Raw genomic sequence first — 22,184 nt, forward strand, 5'->3', positions numbered from 1 at the left:
ACTGGGAAGAATATAAAACGTGACATAAAGAGTGTTTAATTGCCCAATGTTTTCTCTGGCTAGTAAAGCTGCTGAACGGTTTAATACTGAAGCAACATTAGTTATGTTTTGTCAGGTATTTTATTTCATGGTATAGTGAATTTGATTTAAATAAAAAGACAGACATAGAAGAAGGCAATAGTAATGTGTCAGGTTTACACTATAATTTATAATTCGTGTAATATTATTTGTTTTAATTTAAAAAGTATGTTATGTTAAGATAGAAATGCAGTCTCATTTTACCACAGTTTCATTTGTAATTCATGTACTGTGAAGGTTATTTAAAATATGTTGATTGTAAAATCTATGTTATATGAATATGTGTTGTTGAAATTAAAGGAATTATTATTCCTGATGAATCAGAAATGCAATTGATTCATGAACAATTCTGGCCATGTCAATAACTGCAGGTCAGGTTTTTTGGAGTGATTCAAAGTTGATGGCGAGCTAACCCAGACGACTTCTAGATCCCTGGAGTGAAGATCCCAGAGCCAAGAACTGCCAACCTTACCTCTCTTCTGCCACGGCGGTAGGGTAAACATCCCAAACTGTACACGGCTACACCACCCTTTACACTCAACTCCCAGCATCATGCACAACCTCAAACCCCAGACTCTGACTTAATCCTTTTTTTTTTACTTGACTTGAAAACATTTACCCTCTTCGTGCTCCCTGAAACACATTCCCTGTGCCGGTGAAAGACTGAGTGTTAACCATCACACTGGTTAAAGTGAATGGACTGAATATTCATATTATGGATATGGTGTGTTGTGATGCCTTGGTTACAATGTCTATTACTGGAACAGTTAATATTGAATTATTGTAAGGTTGAAACGAGTTGAGAAGTGATAATATTGAACCTGGTTATTGTTTTAATATTGTTACTCATTGAATGTTGGATCCAAATATTGAGAATTGAGATTTTGAGTTATTGATATTAGGGTGCACCCAGTCAGAAAAAATAGTTGGTAAAAACTCAGTGGTTCAAACCCCGAGTGTGATAAAAGAAATATTTCGTTGCTGAGTTGAAACTGAAGCATCTTTGGGCAATTAATCTGTATACTGAACTCATGGGTATTCATTTTGTTTGTTTATTATTTTTTAAAACACAAGGTACCAGTTCATAGCTTTTTGTCTATTGTGGTCATTAGATATTGCAAATAACTTTTTCTGCCTCCTGTTCGATGCGTATCTTCTGATTCTAGTCCAGTATAATTATAGTGATAGGAGCTGTGTGCTACACAAGTCCTGAGAAGTCAGCTGAATGGTAAGAACAAGGTCCGAGCTATCAACATGTACGCACTGCCAGTCATCAGATACCCAGCTGGGATCATAAGCTGGCCAAAGGAGGAGATAGAAACCACAGATATCAAGACAAGAAAGCTCCTTACCATGCATGGAGGGTTTCACCCCAAGTCCAGCACCCTAAGGCTATACACTAAGCGGAAAGAGGGAGGCCGAGGTCTAGCGAGCGTCAGAGCCACTGTCCAGGATGAAACATTGAAAATCCAGGAGTACATCAAGAAGATGGCCCCAAATGATGAGTGAATACCTCAGACAGCAGAAAACCTGATGATAGTGAAGAGGAAGAGGAGCAGACAACATGGAAGGACAAGCCCTTACATGGCATGTACCACCGTCAGATAGAGGAAGTGGCTGATATCAAGACCTACCAATGGCTGGAAAACGCTGGACTGACAGACAGCACAGAAGCACTAATCATGGCAGTACAAGAACAGGCCCCAAGCACAAGGGCCATAGAGGCCAGGATCTACCATAGTAGATCAGACCAGGATCTACCATAGTAGGTCAGACCCAAGGTGCAGCCTGTGCAAAGATGCCCCTGAGACGGTCCAGCACATAGTAGCAGGGTGTAAGATGCAAGCTGGATCAGCGTACATGGAGAGGCACAACCAAGTGGCTGGGATAGCGTACAGGAACATCTGGACCCAGTACGGACTAGAAGTATCCAAATCCCAATGGGTCATACCACCCAAGTTGGTTGACAACAACAGGGCTAAGGTCCTGTGGGACTTCAGATTCCAGACTGACAAGCAGCTGCTGGCTAACCAACCGGACATATACTGCTGGATGACAAACAGCAGAAGAGGGCAGTGGTGATAGATGTGGCGATACCAGCTGACAGCAACGTTGAGAAGTATCAAGGGTTGAAAGAACAGCTGGAACAAATGTGGAAGGTCAAAGCCGACGTGGTCGCCGTGGTAGTAGGAGCACTCGGGGCTGTGACCCCCAAACTGGGAGAGTGGCTCCAGCAGATTCCAGGAACGACATAAGAAGCCTCAGTCCAGAAGAGCTCAGTCCTAGGAACAGCTAAAGGCGTTTTGACATTAGGTACAATTGATCCATACCGTGCCCGAGTACGATTGCCCCCTCCCCCCTCTCTGGTCAGCTTTCACATTAGTAAAGTTGTTCCTTACCCGAGTACACTTGCGTCATCATCCACGTGTATTTGTTTATGTTGAGATCAGCTGTTCTAGCAGCGTAGTATCATAAAACACTTCATTCAAACTGGATAGAAACTAAATAAAACTCACCTATACTGTTGTCGTTAGTCTTTCCAACAATCACCAACTCTGGTTTGGTTTAAATAAACTCTTATTTCACAGAGTTTGATGTGAAAATATGCCGCTCTACACGTTGTCTCCCCCCCCCACCCCGTCTCTCTCTCTGCCCGCTGAGCAGCTGAGCGACTTTCGTTCTTCAGAGACAGACCACTAAATCAGCTAAATAAAATAACAAACATCACTCAACCCCATCGCCAATTGTCTATATTTTAAGGAACCTCTCGACGGCCTTCCTGCTGTATCATCCACGGCGGTGCAGCTCAGAGGATGAGATCGGCGCATGATGTTCGCAGATACAGACAAAGATATGAAACTGTTTTATGTATACAGATTACGGAGGAGACCGGCGGCGTTGAAAAAAGCTTGACCTTTCAAAACTACTCGCTAACTACTAACATTACTTGCGTTAAATAGCGGTCCACTTCCGTGTTTTGGTACGGTTGGCTTTCACGCATGATGCGAACCGTACCTGAGTCCACATGATCCGTACTCGCTTTGAGTGGTCGGAAGACTAGAAAAGCGCTATTTAAATGCATGTCCATTTACTCCAGACCACCTTTTCAAGTGGACTCCAGTACGGATCGCGAACCGTGCCAGAGTACGGTACGGAGCGTTCACACTAATCAATCGAACTGGACTTTGAGGACAAGTGTACCCGGATCTGGGCCCAGATCCCTAATGTGAAAGCACCCTAAAATACTGTGCAGAACCCTCAAACTCCCAGGCCTCTGGTAGAGGACCAGAGCTTGACGAAGACACAGATACCACCTCACAAGGGTGAGAGGGAGATTTTATATATATATACTGGGAAAAGAAAGTTCGGAAACTTGGTTTGGTGGATTATTTCTCTGTTGTTACAATGCTAATGGTCATTGTATTTTACATCGTTGGAAAGCCTGTTTATTTACCTTTACAATGATGTCCAACTTGTAAGGATCATGCATTTGTGGGATGAGCAGCACAGCTGATTATGTGGGTAGCGCCCAAGAAAAATTTGCCAAAATGCTCTGCCAGTTTTTCCCAGTATATATATATATATATATATATATATATATATTTTTTTTTTTTGCTTCTATTGTTACCATATACCAAGTACTTCCTTTATTATTATACTGTATATTATTTGTAAAAACATTATTATTTTTTATTTTTAATATATTATTTTTTGCTACTTAACTTACTGTTTTCTTAATGGAGCTTCCCAGCAAAAATAATTTCACACAATTGTACTTGTATAACTGGTGTGACAATAAACGTCTTGAATCTTGATATGGTAGAAAAGATGGGAGAAGGACCAGAAAAGAAGGTGATATTTCAGAATACAAAAGTCGGTCATAACAAAGAAATATAAAGAAAGGAACAGAAGGGAAGAAATCATCATAACAAGACTCAGACTGGATCACACGGGTCTTAATAGCACTTTGGCTTTAATGGGGAAAAGGAACAGTGACAAGTGTGGGGTATGTGTTGATAAAGAAAATGTGCAGCATATCCTAATTCATTGTAAAATGTATGAGGCTGAAAGACAAAGATCAGAGAGGAGGGACGGGATTGGGATCTGATGGGGATACTGGGAACAGAGGGTGAGGGGGTTGAAGGCACCAGGAAGGCAGGAAGTCTCTATTAATGTTCTTAAGAGACACAGAGTAACAGTCATGATGTTACACACTCTTGTACAGTAGGTGGCGGTATGCACCTTAAAGTTGTTGCGATCCGCCAGGAAACGGAGAGAAGAAGAAGAAGCCGGATGTAAACATGTTAAGTCCATGGTCCACATCCACATCCAGGATCCACATCCATGATCCAGTCCACATCCAGGGTCCATATCCATGATCCACATCCATGATCCACATCCATGATCCAGTCCACATCCAGGGTCCACATCCATGGTCCAGCCTCATGACTCGATAAACTACAGTGTTGAGGTGAGAGCATGGGGGTGAGAGAGGTGTTACAGGTTGCCGTTTGTCACATTTGCTAATTGAAGAGAAGTGTTAGTTGTCGAGAATTAGCATAGTGTATATAGTTAACAGTTAGCATAGTGTATATAGTTAACATCAGTTAGCATAGTGTATATAGTTAACATCAGTTAGCATAGTGTATATAGTTAACAGTTAGCATAGTGTATATAGTTAACATCAGTTAGCATAGTGTATATAGTTAACAGTTAGCATAGTGTATATAGTTAACAGTTAGCATAGTGTATATAGTTAGCAGTTAGCATAGTGTATATAGTTAACAGTTAGCATAGTGTATATAGTTAACAGCAGTTAGCGTAGTGTATATAGTTAACAGTTAGCATAGTGTATATAGTTAACATCAGTTAGCATAGTGTATATAGTTAACAGTTAGCATAGTGTATATAGTTAACAGCAGTTAGCATAGTGTATATAGTTAACAGTTAGCATAGTGTATATAGTTAACAGCAGTTAGCATAGTGTATATAGTTAACAGCAGTTAGCATAGTGTATATAGTTAACAGTTAGCATAGTGTATATAGTTAACAGTTAGCATAGTGTTTAGTTAGCAGTTAGCATAGTGTATATAGTTAACAGTTAGCATAGTGTTTAGTTAGCAGTTAGCATAGTGTTTGGTTAGCAGTTAGCATAGTGTATATAGTTAACAGTTAGCATAGTGTATATAGTTAACAGTTAGCATAGTGTATATAGTTAACAGCAGTTAGCATAGTGTATATAGTTAACAGTTAGCATAGTGTATATAGTTAACAGCAGTTAGCATAGTGTATATAGTTAACAGTTAGCATAGTGTATATAGTTAACATCAGTTAGCATAGTGTATATAGTTAACATCAGTTAGCATAGTGTATATAGTTAACAGTTAGCATAGTGTATATAGTTAACAGCAGTTAGTATAGTGTATATAGTTAACAGTTAGCATAGTGTATATAGTTAACAGCAGTTAGCATAGTGTATATAGTTAACAGTTAGCATAGTGTATATAGTTAACATCAGTTAGCATAGTGTATATAGTTAACAGTTAGCATAGTGTATATAGTTAACAGTTAGCATAGTGTATATAGTTAACAGCAGTTAGCATAGTGTATATAGTTAACAGTTAACATAGTGTATATAGTTAACAGCAGTTAGCATAGTGTATATAGTTAACAGTTAGCATAGTGTATATAGTTAACATCAGTTAACATAGTGTATATAGTTAACAGTTAGCATAGTGTATATAGTTAACATCAGTTAGCATAGTGTATATAGTTAACAGCAGTTAGCATAGTGTATATAGTTAACAGTTAGCATAGTGTATATAGTTAACAGCAGTTAGCATAGTGTATATAGTTAACAGTTAGCATAGTGTATATAGTTAACAGTTAGCATAGTGTATATAGTTAACAGTTAGCATAGTGTATATAGTTAGCAGTTAGCATAGTGTATATAGTTAACAGTTAGCATAGTGTATATAGTTAACAGCAGTTAGCATAGTGTATATAGTTAACAGTTAGCATAGTGTATATAGTTAACTAGTTAGCATAGTGTTTAGTTAGCAGTTAGCATAGTGTATATAGTTAACAGTTAGCATAGTGTTTAGTTAGCAGTTAGCATAGTGTATATAGTTAACAGTTAGCAGAGTGTTTAGTTAGCAGTTAGCATAGTGTATATAGTTAACAGTTAGCATAGTGTTTAGTTAGCAGTTAGCATAGTGTATATAGTTAACAGTTAGCATAGTGTATATAGTTAACAGCAGTTAGCATAGTGTATATAGTTAACAGTTAGCATAGTGTATATAGTTAACAGTTAGCATAGTGTATATAGTTAACAGTTAGCATAGTGTATATAGTTAACATCAGTTAGCATAGTGTATATAGTTAACAGTTAGCATAGTGTATATAGTTAACAGTTAGCATAGTGTATATAGTTAACATCAGTTAGCATAGTGTATATAGTTAACAGTTAGCATAGTGTATATAGTTAACAGTTAGCATAGTGTATATAGTTAACAGCAGTTAGCGTAGTGTATTTAGTTAACAGTTAGCATAGTGTATATAGTTAACATCAGTTAGCATAGTGTATATAGTTAACAGTTAGCATAGTGTATATAGTTAACAGTTAGCATAGTGTATATAGTTAACAGCAGTTAGCATAGTGTATATAGTTAACAGTTAGCATAGTGTATATAGTTAACAGCAGTTAGCATAGTGTATATAGTTAACAGTTAGCATAGTGTATATAGTTAACAGCAGTTAGCATAGTGTATCAACAGTTAGCATAGTGTATATAGTTAACAGCAGTTAGCATAGTGTATATAGTTAACAGCAGTTAGCATAGTGTATATAGTTAACAGCAGTTAGCATAGTGTATATAGTTAACAGTTAGCATAGTGTATATAGTTAACATCAGTTAGCATGGTGTATATAGTTAACAGCAGTTAGCATAGTGTATATAGTTAACATCAGTTAGCATAGTGTATATAGTTATCAGTTAGCATAGTGTATATAGTTAACATCAGTTAGCATAGTGTATATAGTTAACAGTTAGCATAGTGTATATAGTTAACAGTTAGTTGTATATAGTGTATGTTCCAGCTCTGTTTTTAGTCTACAGCTGCTTTTATCTGGATCAAACGGTCATGACTTGTAAACACACATAACTGTATGTCTGTGGTAATAACAAGGTATGTCTTTATAAAACGATGTTAATGTTAATGTTCCTTGTAACTGAATAATCACAGTTGTGACCAAACAAGTGTCAGGGTTAGTTATCAGTATGTTATTTAGGTGATATAGGCAATAGTACTATTGTTTTCCATATTATGTGTTTTGAATGTATAATTATTTACAGGTGAATTATAGAAATGATCTCTTTTGCATTATGACTGTGTATTATCTTACATGCTCTGTGCCCTAGATTATAAGCAACCAAGTACTTTCTACCTTTGTTATTACCACAGACATACTGTGATCAGGACCGTCTGATCCAGATAACAGCAGCTGTAGACTAGAAACTAGCTGGAACAGGCTGCATGGATAATAACACGTATCCTGTACATTCACAGACATTTATATCCTCTACAGAGTCAATAAACTAAACTGATATGAGTTCTAATAACCCAGTTGGTAATTCTCATGTAGCTGTAGCTGAAGGATGGTGTTTGAGAAAGCATGACGTGAAGGTGATGCCCTGTTATTGTGGATGTTGTGGTCCAGGATGACTCAGGTGAGCCATCAGCAGTGGGGAGAGGTGGTCGGCCTGGGCGGTGTGGACCTGTGGGTCCTCCAGTCCTCCCAGGTCCGGGTGGAGGTTCTCACCCTGGGTGCCATCATCAGGTCTGTGTGTAGCAGAGGGAAGGATGGCCAGATGGAAGACGTAGTCCTGGGCTACGATCACCTGGAAGGTAGGAAGGGAATATTGGTTTTCCCAAAGCATTGTAAACTGGGCTACCCCACACATTAAACCTTCAAACAAATGAAGTCACTTCTGTTTTAAGGGGAAGAATCTGACATTCACCAGTGTTCTCTTATTTGGGGTTTTTTCTTAGGTGAGAGCTAAATCTACGCACACTCAAGAACACACTTGCACACATTTGAGTGCTCACATGTTTGTGCAAAATAATCCATTATTGCGTTTTCTTCAATTCTACAGTTGTAAAATTTAGGATTCAAATTACAATAATATTTCTTTTATCATTTCTTATATTTTTTTAATAATTATTTTCAACATTTTGCAAAGCATTATGGTCTTTTAAAATAAATGAACGAGTGATCCCATGCATCTTTTTTAGTGTTATTTTCTTTCCACAACAGACACTAAATATGACCACTCGTCTGGTGTTCACTTCCTGCTAAAGTACCTCCACTTCACAACTATTGAAGTATTTTTGTAACGTTTGGAGTAGTAGTAATAATTAATTTTGGTCCTTATTGACAGTTTTCCAAAAAGAATGCACATAAAAATAAATAACAATAAGGCATTGAGACCCGCAGCATCACTCATGTGATCCTGGCTGACTAATACTGTTTTTAAGAGGCTGTAGCGGACTCAATCCATGGTACCAGCAATGTCGTTTCAGAAGGTTAAATAACGCTCCAATGGCTACATTTTAGCTAGGAAAAACTGGCATGGCTGTTTTCAAAGGGGTCCCTTGACCTCTGACCTCCAGATATGTGAATGTAAATGGGTTCTATGGGTATCCACGAGTCTCCTCTTTACAGACCTGCCCACTTTATGATTATCACATGCAGTATTTTTCATGCGGTATAAATGTGTTATTGTCTCCTATTCTAAAATGTTGTATCTGAATATTTCTGCATACTGGGGTCCCTAAACGGTCTGGAATTCCATAAATTGGGTATCACTGTAAAGCTGAGACTGATGGATCCAATGAGCCCAACTGTATTCATGTGTGATGATGTTAGTCCCCATAGGAGACATTTCATTGAGCTCCCTGTATAAAATGACCTGTGGTGACCTCTAGGATAATCACAGCCTCATGAAACTTTACAGCCACAAACTAGAGACCTAGAGCATTCAGAGGATGGATGGATCAAACTAGAGACCTAGAGCATTGAGAGGATGGATGGATCAGACTAGAGACCTAGAGCATTCAGAGGATGGATGGATCAAACTAGAGACCTAGAGCATTGAGAGGATGGATGGATCAGACTAGAGACCTAGAGCATTGAGAGGATGGATGGATCAAACTAGAGACCTAGAGCATTCAGAGGATGGATGGATCAGACTAGAGATCTAGAGCATTCAGAGGATGGATGGCTCAGACTAGAGACCTAGAGCATTCAGAGGATGGATGGATCAGACTAGAGACCTAGAGCATTCAGAGGATGGATGAATCAGACTAGAGACATAGAGCATTCAGAGGATGGATGGATCAGACTAGAGATCATTTTTTATCAATTCTCCAGTGGTAAAAAATGGTTAAATTTAGGACCCAAATCTGTGTAACAAATTGTATCAACCCAAAAATTGCTGCAACAACTCATGAGACATAATAAAGCATGAGGATGACCATCATATACTTCTATCATAATGTTCTAAACCTTTATATACTCACACAATTAATTTGAATTAATTAATTCATGTGTATTTCTGATTTACGACTAGAAGAACTTGAAAATTAATCTTCAGGTTCTCAGCTTTCAGATGATGTACACCACTTCAATGTCACATCTACTGTTGACCTGCTATCTCCCCCTTAACACCCCCTGTACCCCCCTTAAGACACCCTGTACCCCCCTAAAGACCCCCTGTACCCCCCTTAAGACCCCCTGTACCCCTATAAAGACCCCCTGTACCCCCCTAAAGACCCCTTGTACCCCCCTTAACACCCCCTGTACCCCCCTTAAGACCCCCTGGACCCCCCTAAACACCCTCTGTACACCCCTAAAGACCCCCTGGACCTCCCTAAAGACCCCCTGGACCTCCCTAAAGATCCCCTGTACCCTCCTAAACACCCCCTGGACCCCCTAAAGACCCCCTGTACCCCCCTAAAGACCTCCTGGACCCCCCTTAAGACCCCCTGGACCCCCCTAGAGAAGGACTAAAACGGGTCTCTCATGGTTAAAGGGAAACCAAAAAATGTCTGACTGAAAATGTGTATCTGAACCTTAAGCTTAATATACCCACCCAACTTTTTCACCACTAGGTTTACAAAACCAAAGTTCCAAACATTTCATACAAAATATGAATCATACCTCAGTTTTATATGTGTTTACCACTTTATTTTTGAACATTTTCTTTAATTTACAAAGTGAAGTACACATTTATAATTCCTGGTTTTAAACATGCCTATTCCCCTAAAGTCACACTGGCTCTCTAAGTTCAAACACACCCTGAATACAGTTAGAAAGTAGATGATTTTGTGCTTTGTACGTTATCTGTGCAGTTTTAAGATCAACTAGATCACAACATTTGAAAGCATGTAAGTTAATAATGTAAATTGGGCGTTGGTTGGTTCGTAATAATCTATTTCTTATAGTTCTCTTCTGTAGGATGAAAATGTGATTAGTGTTGGTTTGGTATGTGTTTCCTCATACCTCCACTCAGGTATTAATATGTAATGTATGAGAGAACAGTACAGTATATATGTATTCAGGATATCTTTAGTTTTGTATAATATTGGTTTTTAGACATTGATGTTCTATAGTCATTGTCATGCCCAGAAATTAATTTTCACACACTCTTTCTATTTCAACATCATTTATCATAATTTTTACTTGATTATTGATTTGCCGATTACCAAATATTATAAGTTTTGTTCCGGTGCTCCACCCTCTTCCACTTTTGTTTGAGCATTCTTGACTTAATTCTTTTTTTTCAATTTCTGTGTGTGCACACGGCCCTGCAGTCTCATGTCCTTTTATGGAGAATGGCAGCGCATTTACCTGTTAATTAGGAGCAACTGGCACACGCCTTAAATTTACCAGATTCATCATTATAAGAACACAGGTACCAACTGTTCTGCAGTTTAAGAACACGTCGTTAATCTGACCTAGACTTTTCTTAGGACCTTTCTCAAGGACAAATTTAAGAAGAGATTTAGGAAGATATTGGTGAATGAGGCCCACTGTATTCATAGTAAAACTATATCAACTTGCATTTGATAGAGCAATAGTGATGTTTCTGTAAAGAGCTCAGAGAGAGTAAGCGTGGTTTAAGTAAGCCAGGCATTACTTTTGAGAGGCTGAAGAATAATAATGTGTGTTGTGTTGTCAGGTTATGTGTCAGATCAGCGCTACCTGGGAGCTGTGGTGGGCCGCGTGGCCAACAGGATCGCACTGGGACGCTTCGTCCTGGAGGGAAAAGAGTACCGACTAGATATCAATAATGGACCTAATGCACTGCATGGAGGGCTGCAGGGCTTCAATAAGTTAAGACTAAGTGAAGATGTCAACTTGAATGAATTTGTAGAAAGCTTATAGTAATTTCTGTAGAACCTCTTTGTGCTTGTTTCACATACGTAGATTTCACCGCCCAGTTGCAGGAACATGAGGGATTGTAAAGAGAGTCAAAATATGACATACTACAGACTCAAAGTATCTCAATTTAATCTCTTATTCCATTAGGTTTGGCTGAATGATGTACCTGTACTGTGCTTGTAATCTCCCCTCAGTATTTTCATACCAATAAGAAAACATAAAGAAATACAGGAAGTGAAATGAGCATCCATCCAGACAGGTAACTTCGTTACCAATAATCCACAAGCCATTGTTGGGTTGTTCACTGTAATGTTTGCTCTCCCTGTGCTCCGACATGTTGCCACTAGTGTTCCCACCAGCCCAAAGAGCCAAAGCTAAAGGAAAGACTGCTTGGTGTTGATGCACCCTGAATGGTGTTTTACACTCCTTCTTTCTTGCTGTGTTAAACAAGAGCACACATACATCGTAGACGACCTGTTAGAGATGCAGATGGTGAGGTGGTGAATTGAAGCCAGGTGTAGAAATGAAATGTGAGAAGCACTATTATACATATAATGATGCCTCTCACACATTTCATTCTTTCATCTGTAAACATATAAACACTGCTGTGACACTCGTAACATGCTGACATCTTTTGTCAGTTGTTCCACTGAATACCGACACTGCTAGAGGACTACGAGAATGGAAGAATGAGGAGGGAACGAGTGTTCGGGGACCTCCTCGCCCACAAGCTCCTCCATCTGTCTCACAAAAACTCCTTTTCTTGGTCTTCCTCTCGGTAGTTGCCGTGATTCACCGTAAAGAGCCACTGATCAGCAGGCTCATTACTATGCAGAAATACCCATGAGGTGGTTTGCATTGACCGTTTATGGTTGGGCGTGTAGAGGGCGGAATATGAGGCTGATCCAGGTGCGCACATTTCCAAGTTGATTTGAGATTTATAAAAGGAAATTGCACACTGGCAGGCATATGGAAGGTTTTATAAATCAGAATATATTTCGTACATTTCCTCATTTGTACCTACGCCAACATTTAGTGTTGATCCTGCGAACTGTTTTATAAATGAGACCTCTTCACTCGACCGAATGCACCTTTCTAGTTACTAGTTTTTCGGGTGCAGTATATTCCAAAGTTACACTGCCTTGAGACAAAATGTACTCTTTTTTTCATTCCCGTCCCTCCACTGCAGCTCAGCGAGGAAATACTGTCCTGAGAAACAGAAACAGTGAATTTAGTACTGAAGATACCAACAGCCTCATATTCATACAAAAATAAATGAGTTCTATATCCGCTGCTGGGTGCTTCCTGTAAGTGTAGTAGCATTTCAATATTTGAATAAACAGCACTAATGTCACTTCCATGCTGTGCTACATTCCTGTTAATGTACAAATTATTGCATCAAGATAAGACTGGTCTTTATTCACAGTGTATCTCCCGGAAGTAAAATGTAAATAACATTATACTCAGAATAAGCATTTTAAACATCAGTATTGCAGTTAGTCATGTTTATTAACTGTGGGAAGCCGAAATCAAGATTGAGATTATTAATTGATTAATTGTGAAGCCCTAAAATGTAGTATTTTATTTGACATTACCTGTTATTGATCTCTTCTAACAATAAATACCTCCACTTTATAATCTATATACTGTATAATACTGTATATGTGTTTGTCTCTGCAGGCTATCTGGTTTGCTACAGCAGTAGAAGGTGGAGTACAGCTGAGTCATACCAGTCCAGATGGAGACCAGGGTTATCCTGGGGAGGTTCAGGTCTCGGTCTCCTACACCCTACAGGTAAACAGGCACACCTGATTCATAATTTCACAGCTCTGTAGCTTATGCATCCCAAAAAAGGTTCTATTCATTAACTGAGGTTTGCTTTTGGCTGGGATGATCTGACTGAAGAGTTTTGGCTCATGAATGATTCTATTTCATCTGGAAACAACTTTTGGTAAAACTAAACAACTTTGAATTTAAAAATGTTGAGTAATTACAGTATTTCGTGAAATTTCTCAAGAAATTTGTCTTATTGAAAAATGCCATATTGACTTTTGTCAGTTGTTCCACTGAATTTAGAAAACTTTGTCAGACTTAAAACTTAAAGTTATTACGAGGAACTTTTAACTGGTTATGAAATAAACTAGTAATAGTAAATGAAATAGTAAAATGAGATGTTTTCTAAAGGGATTCTGGTGCTTGGAAACATTACCGGAAAACTATCGCTTTTGTCTACAGGGACTGCCAAAATCGAAATAAGTTGATTTTGCATGTTTATCAATGGTTTGAGTAAGTAAGCCAGTTCAGTAAGATTTGAATTGTGTGTTCAGGGGGAAACACTCACTGCTGAATACCAAGCCCGGTCTACCAAAACCACCCCCATCAACCTCACCAACCACTCCTACTTCAACCTGACTGGACGGGTAAGGGCACATGATCAGCTGTATGATCATCCAATATGTCAGTGACAGAGACATATGAATAAAGGGTACAGTATCTGATCATCTTTAATGTAGAATGAAGGAGATTTAAGCTATAGGAAGACGATACTAAAAGAGGAAAAACTTAGAGAGAGGATGGAATACAAGGGGAAAGATAAGGTTAGTAGTTACAGTAGTTAAAGAGAGACCTGAGAACAAATGTCATACACACAAGATCAAAAAATATAACCTAGTCCCTCAGAGGAATGAGGTTGCGTGTCAAACCTGTAGTGAGATGCAGAGTACCAGAAACTGGTTCAGAGTTGCTCTGAGGACCTTTTAAAGCCAAACTCCTGTGATCTGGTGTCATGGGTCAGTTCTGAACTCACCATAGACACATTTTTGTCTTTTTTAGGGGGGTACTGGAGCTCTTTAGGGGGAGACAGCGAGTCAGCAGTAGATGTCACATAAAGTAGTGTACATCAGATGCAGCTCAACACGGTGTGTCAAGTTATTCTCGTCATAAATCAGAAATAAATTCTGTCCCGAGTATACGGACACAGCTCTCACTTTGGTTATACAAGGACCGGATGGCTCATAACAACAACCCAGGTACCCCATATTCCTGCAGTACCCCCCACAGGACTCCCATGGGGACACGGTCATAAGCCTTCTCCAAGTCCACAAAACACATGTAGACTGGATGGACAAACTCCCATGACCCCTCCAACAGCCCCGCAAGGGTAAACAGCTGGTACACTGTTCCACAGCCAGGACGGAATCTGCATTGTTCCTCCTGGATCTGAGGTTCGACAATCGGTCAGAGTCTCCACGTGACACTGAAGAGGCGTGTCAGCCAAGACAGCCCAACAATGTCCAGAGCCTTCAGCATCTCAGGGTAAATCTCATCCACCCCCGGGGCCTTGCCACCGAGGAGCTTTTTGACTACCTCAGCGACCTCTGCCAAGGATATGGACAAGCCTTCCCCCGAGTCTTCAAACTCTGATTCCTCTATGGAGGACGTGTTGGTCGGGTTCAGGAGTTCCTCAAAGTGCTCTTTCCACCGCTTGATGATATCCCCAGTCCGGGTCCGCAGCTCTCCTCCCCTGCTGAACACATGCTGAGTCGGTTTGCCAGAACTACCTTGAGGCCAACCGAAAGTCCTTCTCTATGGTCTCCCCGAACATCTCCCACGCCCGGGTTTTTGCTTCTGCGACCGCTGCAGCCCTTCTTGCCAACCGGTACCTGTCTGCTGTTTCCGGAGACCCCCGGGCCAACCAAGCTCGAAAGGCCTCCTTCTTCAGCCTGACGGCCTCCTTCACATCTGGTGTCCACCGTTGGGTTCTTAGGTTGCCGCCACAACAGGCACGGACGACCTTCAACTGCTGTTGAAGTCCCTCAGCAGAACTATAGAGTCCCCAGCCGGCGCCCTTTCCAGAACGCCAGCCAGAGACTCCAAGAAGGTCGGGTACTCTGACCTTCTGTTTGGTGCATATGCACAAACAACAGTCAGAGACTTCCTCCCAGCGACTCTCAGTCACATAGAGGCGACCCTCTCGTTCTCCGGGGAGAACTCCAACATAGCGCCGCTCAGCCGTGAGTATCCCCAAACCCGCCCGGTGCCTCTCACCCTGGGCAACTCCGGAAAGGGCGGGAGTCCAGCCCCTCTCCAGGAGTGTGGTTCCAGAACCAGAGCTATGCTTGGAGGTGAGCCCAACTATATCTAGTTGGTACTGCTCCACCCCCCGCACCAGCTCCGATTCCTTTCCTACCAGAGAGGTGACGTTCCATATGCCAAGAGCCAGTCTGCGTTGGTGGGGGTTCAGCACGCCTAGATCCCTGCCTTTGCCCGCTGCCCGACTCGCATTGTACCCGACCCCAATGCCAATCCTTGCGGGGGGTGGTGGCCCCATGTTGTTTTTTCGGGCTGTGCCCGGCCACCAGATGCTCGCCAGCGATTTCCCCTCCCAGGTGTGGCTCCAGGAGGGGGCCCCAGTTTCCCTTGTCCGGGCGACATCAGTCCGTTGGGTCTGTTCCACTAAGGTCTATGAATCGCTCTTGGTGTGGCCCCTCCCAGGGAACACTTTGCCTTGGGAGATCATGGATGGATGGGGGGATGGATGGATGGACTGATGGGTGGATGGGGGGATGGATAGATTGGCAGATGAACTGAAAGATGTCTTCTGTGTGTGTGTGTGTGTGTGTGTGTGTGTGTGTGTGTGTGTGTGTGTCTCTCTCTGTCTGTCTGTCTCTGTCTCTGTCTCTGTCTCTGTCTCTGTCTGTCTGTCTGTCTGTCTGACTCTGACTCTGACTCTGACTCTGTAGGGTGCAGCGGATATATACGACCATCAGGTGTCCATCAGTGCTCCGTCCTACCTGCCTGTGGATGACACATCGATTCCTACAGGTAAAACATTCACCTGTTCGCCATGATAAAGTGATTCATTTCATCAGGTGTGACGTATGTGAACGTTTATGTGAACTTAACAGCAGTCTGATGCACTTTTAATGTCTGACAGTTAGAAAGAACAGTATGGTCCTACATGTTCTATGCATGTTCTATCTATATATATATATATAACGTATATACAGTATACATGTTCTACATTATATACATACATACTGTATATACAGTATACATGTTCTACATTATATACATGTTCTACATTATATACAACACCTGTTTTTCTTTTGCCTTTAAATGCATCAACTACTACTGTATATGTACATGATATAACAATTACAAGTTAATGTTTTACTATGAAAATAGAGCTGAATCCATATTTTGACATGATGAATTTGGTCAGTAATAGTTTCTCTACATCTGGACACAATATGAATATGTTTGAACAGCTGGTTTAATCTGAACAGATTGACTGGGTTTCTGATGACAAAGTGGTAAAATTATAAGGTAGAGATATAAACTAGACCTGTACCATATGAGGAAAATCTGCTATATGAAATAATATTGTTTTATATTACAATGATGATATGAGTTGTGATAAATAAACAAATATTGAAGTGTGCATATTAGCTAAATATTGTCTGTATCAGCCTAGTTGTCTTTAATTCAGAACCAGAGTAGAATTGAATATTTCAAATATAACTAGTCTACATGTGGTCTGAGGACTGTTAACCAACGGGGAACCTCCAACACTGGGCCGACCAGTGTAACCTGTTAACAGGGCTGCGGTCCGGTCATAAAGCCACTTCTGCTGGTAGAGTAGCTGGTCAGCAGCTTTACAGCAGGAACATCCAGCTGGTGACCAGCTACAGCCACCTGAAACAGTCACGTGGACAACATTATGTTACTTTTTCAACTCCCCAGAAGAATGCTCTCTTTGTGTTCTCTGAGCTGCAGTCCTCCTGGCTCTGCCTCTGTCTTTGTGTTCTCTGAGCTGCAGTCCTTCTGGCCCTGAATCTGTCTTTGTGTTCTCTGAGCTGCAGTCCTGGCCCTGCCTCTGTCTTTGTGTTCTCTGAGCTGCAGTCCTCCTGGCTTTGCCTCTGTCTTTGTGTTCTCTGAGCTGCAGTCCTCCTGTCTCTGCCTCTGTCTTTGTGTTCTCTGAGCTGCACTTCTCTTGGCCCTGCCTCTGTCTTTGTGTTCTCTGAGCTGCAGTCCTCCTGGCCCTTCCTCTGTCTTTGTGTTCTCTGAGCTGCACTCCTCCTGGCCCTGCCTCTGTCTTTGTGTTCTCTGAGCTGCAGTCCTCCTGGCCGTGCCTCTGTCTTTGTGTTCTCTGAGCTGCAGTCCTCCTGGCTCTGCCTCTGTCTTTGTGTTCTCTGAGCTGCAGTCCTCCTGGCTCTGCCTCTGTCTTTGTGTTCTCTGAGCTGCAGTCCTCCTGTCTCTGCCTTTGTCTTTGTGTTCTCTGAGCTGCAGTCCTCCTGGCTGTGCCTCTGTCTTTGTGTTCTCTGAGCTGCAGTCCTCCTGGCTCTGCCTCTGTCTTTGTGTTCTCTGAGCTGCACTCCTCTTGGCCCTGCCTCTGTCTTTGTGTTCTCTGAGCTGCAGTCCTCCTGGCCCTTCCTCTGTCTTTGTGTTCTCTGAGCTGCACTCCTCCTGGCCCTGCCTCTGTCTTTGTGTTCTCTGAGCTGCAGTCCTCCTGGCTCTGCCTCTGTCTTTGTGTTCCCTGAGCTGCAGTCCTCCTGTCTCTGCCTCTGTCTTTGTGTTCTCTGAGCTGCACTCCTCTTGGCCCTGCCTCTGTCTTTGTGTTCTCTGAGCTGCAGTCCTCCTGGCTGTGCCTCTGTCTTTGTGTTCTCTGAGCTGCAGTCCTCCTGGCTCTGCCTCTGTCTTTGTGTTCTCTGAGCTGCAGTCCTCCTGGCTCTGCCTCTGTCTTTGTGTTCTCTGAGCTGCAGTCCTCCTGTCTCTGCCTCTGTCTTTGTGTTCTCTGAGCTGCAGTCCTCCTGGCTGTGCCTCTGTCTTTGTGTTCTCTGAGCTGCAGTCCTCCTGGCTCTGGCTCTGTCTTTGTGTTCTCTGAGCTGCAGTCCTCCTGGCTCTGCCTCTGTCTTTGTGTTCTCTGAGCTGCAGTTCTCCTGGTTCTGCCTCTGTCTTTGTGTTCTCTGAGCAGCAGTCCTCCTGGCTCTGCCTCTGTCTTTGTGTTCTCTGAAATGCAGTTCTCCTGGCTCTGCATCTGTCTTTGTGTTCTGAGCTGCAGTTCTCCTGGCTCTGCATCTGTCTTTGGGTTCTCTGAGCTGCAGTTCTCCTGGCTCTGCCCTTGTCTTTGTGTTCTTTGAGCTGCAGTCCTCCTGGCTTGGCCTCTGTCTTTGTGTTCTTTGAGCTGCAGTCCTCCTGGCTCTGCCTCTGTCTTTGTGTCTCAAGTCCTGTTGTTGGAGATAACTGTTAGTCTACCATGTGGTGGTTTAATGATGGTGTTTGTGCCACTGTTAATACAGGGATGTGGAAGCATGAACACAGAGTGTTCCTTCATGCTCTGTCAGTCAAACATTCTCATTACTCTGTAATTATCTTTGGTTTCCCCCAGAGACAGAGGAGCTGATCACTGTTTATTTATATCACAGAACCTCAGGGCCCGATAAGAACAGGACTTAAAAAAAATTATGCAATCAATTCGGTGCCATGCTGAGTTAAAAGTAGTCTGGATACGTTGGGACACGTTCTCTGCCTTTGTGCTTTTAGTCTGTCAATCCAATGCAACACAGCCGCTAATGTTAAACTAATGTAGTCTCATGAGGATGCTACAGGTCGCTGACTTTTCTCCCAGGATGATGTCTCATCATCTAGCCTTTGTTCACTGATACTCAATCACCAATCATTCACCAATCATTCACCAATCATTCACCAATCAATCACCAATCAATCACCAATCAATAACCTAATCTGTCCATAGGAGAGATCAGACGAGTGGACGGCACCCTGTTTGACCTCAGACAGCCTGTTCTGATTGGTCCTCGGCTGAAGGAGGTTCCAGGTCCAGGGTTTGACCATAACTTCTGTCTGTCCTCATCTGGAGAAATCTGGACAGAGAGACCTGCTGCCAGGTCTGCTGCAGAGGACACACACTGACCCTCTCTGTCTTTAATAAAGACCAGCAGTAAAACTTGTCTCTTCATCTCAGAGTGTGTCACCCAGCCAGTGGGCGGGTCCTGGAGGTTTCTACCAGCCAACCAGGAGTCCAGTTCTACACCGCCAACTTCCTGGACAGCTCTACGCCGGGAAAGGGCGGCGTTGGGTACGGGAAGCACAGCTCCTTCTGTCTGGAGACACAGAACTGGCCTGATGCGGTCAACCAGGTATGATGATGATGATGGTGGAAGGAGGAAAAATATGACTGAAGTCATAATGTAATTATACATTGAAATCTTCAGTAAATAATGTGTTACTATGAATGAATCTGTTAGTTCCCTTTATAGAGGGCCTGTTAGGAAGAGGTACTGAAGTAAAGCTCATGTGTTACATAAATACTTGTGAGACAGTTTTGACACCACGGATCAGATCACCAATAAATGTGAAACCTGTCGTCTGTGGTCAGATATTCTAAACTCAAGGTTTACTTACATGTACTGAAGAAAGCTGTAGGAAATGGTAGAAAGCTAAGTAAATGAACCTTGAATTTAGAATATTTTATGGATACAGTATGTGCTCCCAATGTCAACAATGAATCTCCACATATCTAATGTAACCTGTAGAATAATTCATTTACCACACCGTCACCATCTCATATATACTCTATATATTCTACTGTATATATACTGTATATACTACTGTATATATACTACTGAATATATACTGCCTACTACTGTATATATATATATATATAGTATATATATATATTTAGTATATATACAGTATATACACTGTATATATAGTATATACTGTAGTATATATACAGTGTATGTACTGTAGTATATATATATATACTGTATATATACTGTATATACAGTATATACAGTATATATACAGTAGTATACAGTATATATACTGTATACTACTGTATATATACTGTATCCAGTCTATTAGAGTCCGACACCATTTACAAACACTAACCTTTTATTTTACAGGTCAAAAATCCTATTGAAGACATGTTCAACTATATTGTGAATGTTTTTATTGAAAGGAAGATGAAATGTATTTGGAGAGAGGAGGGTGGCCCACAGTTTATGGTACAGATTGTAAAGCTCTCAGGAAGGTGAGTGATTTATGGATAAACTGTATGAAAACAGTTGATTTAACGGTGCTAAATACGGAATTGTTGCCGCTCAACGTCTCTCAACATGGCGACAGTGACCGGAGCAAAAATAATAACTAGAATGGCTCCCGGAGGGCGCAGACCTCCACCGAGCTGCCTGTGTACGATTGCCCCCACCCCCCGCCCCCACCCCTCTCCGTTCAGCTTGCGTCATCATCCACGTGTATTGTTGTTAATGTTGAGATCAGCTGTACGTAGCGGTGCAGCGTAAAACACTTCATTCAAACTGGATAGAAACTAAATAGAACTCACCTAAACCGTCGGCGTTACTCTTTCCAACAATCACCAAGTGTGCTTTGGTCCAACTCAACTCTAATATGACCGAGTTTAACGTGAAAAATCACAGAGGTCTTAATGTTCTGGCTGATCGGAATTATTATGTTTGTTTTTCAGGATTCATTTCCTGACTGTCTCCTGCGTCCCGGTGAGGACTACCGACATGTCACTCGCTTCACCTTCACCACTGTCTAATGACCGACTTGAGGACAGAGACGAAGACGAGTAGAGAAGGTTGTCCATTAACTGATTGTATATAGTATTTTTCACAGTATAATCATGTACTACTACTTCACTGTAACCTCTCTTCCCGTCTGTGGAACTCTGTGATTTCATGCAGATGTTTTGAACATGAAGAATTCTACCACCCTCGTTCATGTTAGGTGTTCATAGTCAACCTGAACCAATTCTGTTCGTTAGAATGGGATTCATGATCCTGTTCCATTATTCCATTAAATGAATAAAGAGCTGCTCACTAAAGCTGCATCAGATCGGTCCCTGTCCAGTGATTGGTTGGTTGTGGTCCATCTGTCCTCTTTATGTTCAACTGAGGCTGTAACACACGATTCATTATGTAATATGTCTTCACCTGAGTGTGTTCAACAGCGTCACACAGGCTGCACTATTCCTACAACATCAGGTGAGGAGGCGGGTTTGGGTGAGAGGGCATCCTACTACTCTGCCAAGAGACATGTTGTGTTGCTATGGCAACCTCTAATCCATCACTCAAAGAGGCTTTTAGCAGCTGAGATTTCATAAAACGTGACGGAGGCTGTGAGCCTCACACTGTCCTGGAGCTGAAGGATACAACAGAACAGTGATGTTCATCAGGCAGCGGCTTTTCGTGGTCTTCACAGTCACAGTCTGGAGGAGGGAGGAACACTGACACGTATTCACTTTAGCTGCTTTATTTCCTACATAAACTGTCTTTAAGGAGGACTGCTATGTGATCAGTCTTTCATTAATTTCTTAATCCATGAAATGAATTCTACCGCAACTTACTTTAGTTTAAGATATTAACATTAGTTCTAGTGTGTTACTATGTGATGTGATTTACAGTGTCTAACTATAAATCACATCAAAGGATGGTTCACAATGTTAAAGCAGCCGTCAGGTACTCATGTGAACCCTGAAACAGGTTTAGTTTGCGTATATGTACTATACGCTAGAATCCTTTAAAGGTGCTGTTGATAACATTCAGCCACTAGATGTTAGAAGAGGTAACCAAATGTCAGTTAAACAAAACGTTCATTTTGGACCCGCCAACATT

At 41.5% G+C, this 22,184-nt stretch overlaps 1 protein-coding gene across 2 annotated transcripts; it reads left to right on the plus strand.

Annotated features, from left to right (window-relative positions):
- Positions 1–4,345: 4,345 nt before the first annotated feature.
- galm (galactose mutarotase) lies at positions 4,346–21,403 on the plus strand. Of its 2 annotated transcripts, XM_037781504.1 has the most exons (10): positions 4,346–4,405; positions 4,494–4,549; positions 7,798–7,985; positions 11,321–11,475; positions 13,204–13,317; positions 13,851–13,943; positions 16,266–16,347; positions 19,280–19,430; positions 19,508–19,682; positions 21,032–21,403. In XM_037781504.1, the coding sequence occupies exons 3-10, from the start codon at positions 7,799–7,801 to the stop codon at positions 21,107–21,109; spliced, it is 1,035 nt and encodes a 344-aa protein (XP_037637432.1). In that variant the 5' UTR covers positions 4,346–4,405; positions 4,494–4,549; position 7,798; the 3' UTR covers positions 21,110–21,403. The 2 variants fall into 2 exon arrangements, with proteins under 2 accessions (XP_037637432.1, XP_037637431.1); XM_037781503.1 differs by having other exon boundaries at positions 4,405–4,549.
- The last annotated feature ends 781 nt before the right edge of the window (positions 21,404–22,184 follow it).

This window comes from Sebastes umbrosus, chromosome 10 (genome assembly GCF_015220745.1).
Source record: "Sebastes umbrosus isolate fSebUmb1 chromosome 10, fSebUmb1.pri, whole genome shotgun sequence".
NCBI classification, from domain to species: Eukaryota; Metazoa; Chordata; class Actinopteri; order Perciformes; family Sebastidae; genus Sebastes; species Sebastes umbrosus.

What these genes read in the sequence shown, in the direction of transcription:
- galm (XM_037781504.1), top strand. Translation starts at nt 7,799, where the DNA reads ATGACTCAGGTGAGCCATCAGCAGTGGGGAGAGGTGGTCGGCCTGGGC. An exon ending in GGCTGCAGGGCTTCAATAAG is followed by an intron (nt 11,476 to 13,203) that starts TTAAGACTAAGT and finishes TTGTCTCTGCAG; the next exon opens with GCTATCTGGTTTGCTACAGC. An exon ending in ACAGAGAGACCTGCTGCCAG is followed by an intron (nt 19,431 to 19,507) that starts GTCTGCTGCAGA and finishes TCTTCATCTCAG; the next exon opens with AGTGTGTCACCCAGCCAGTG.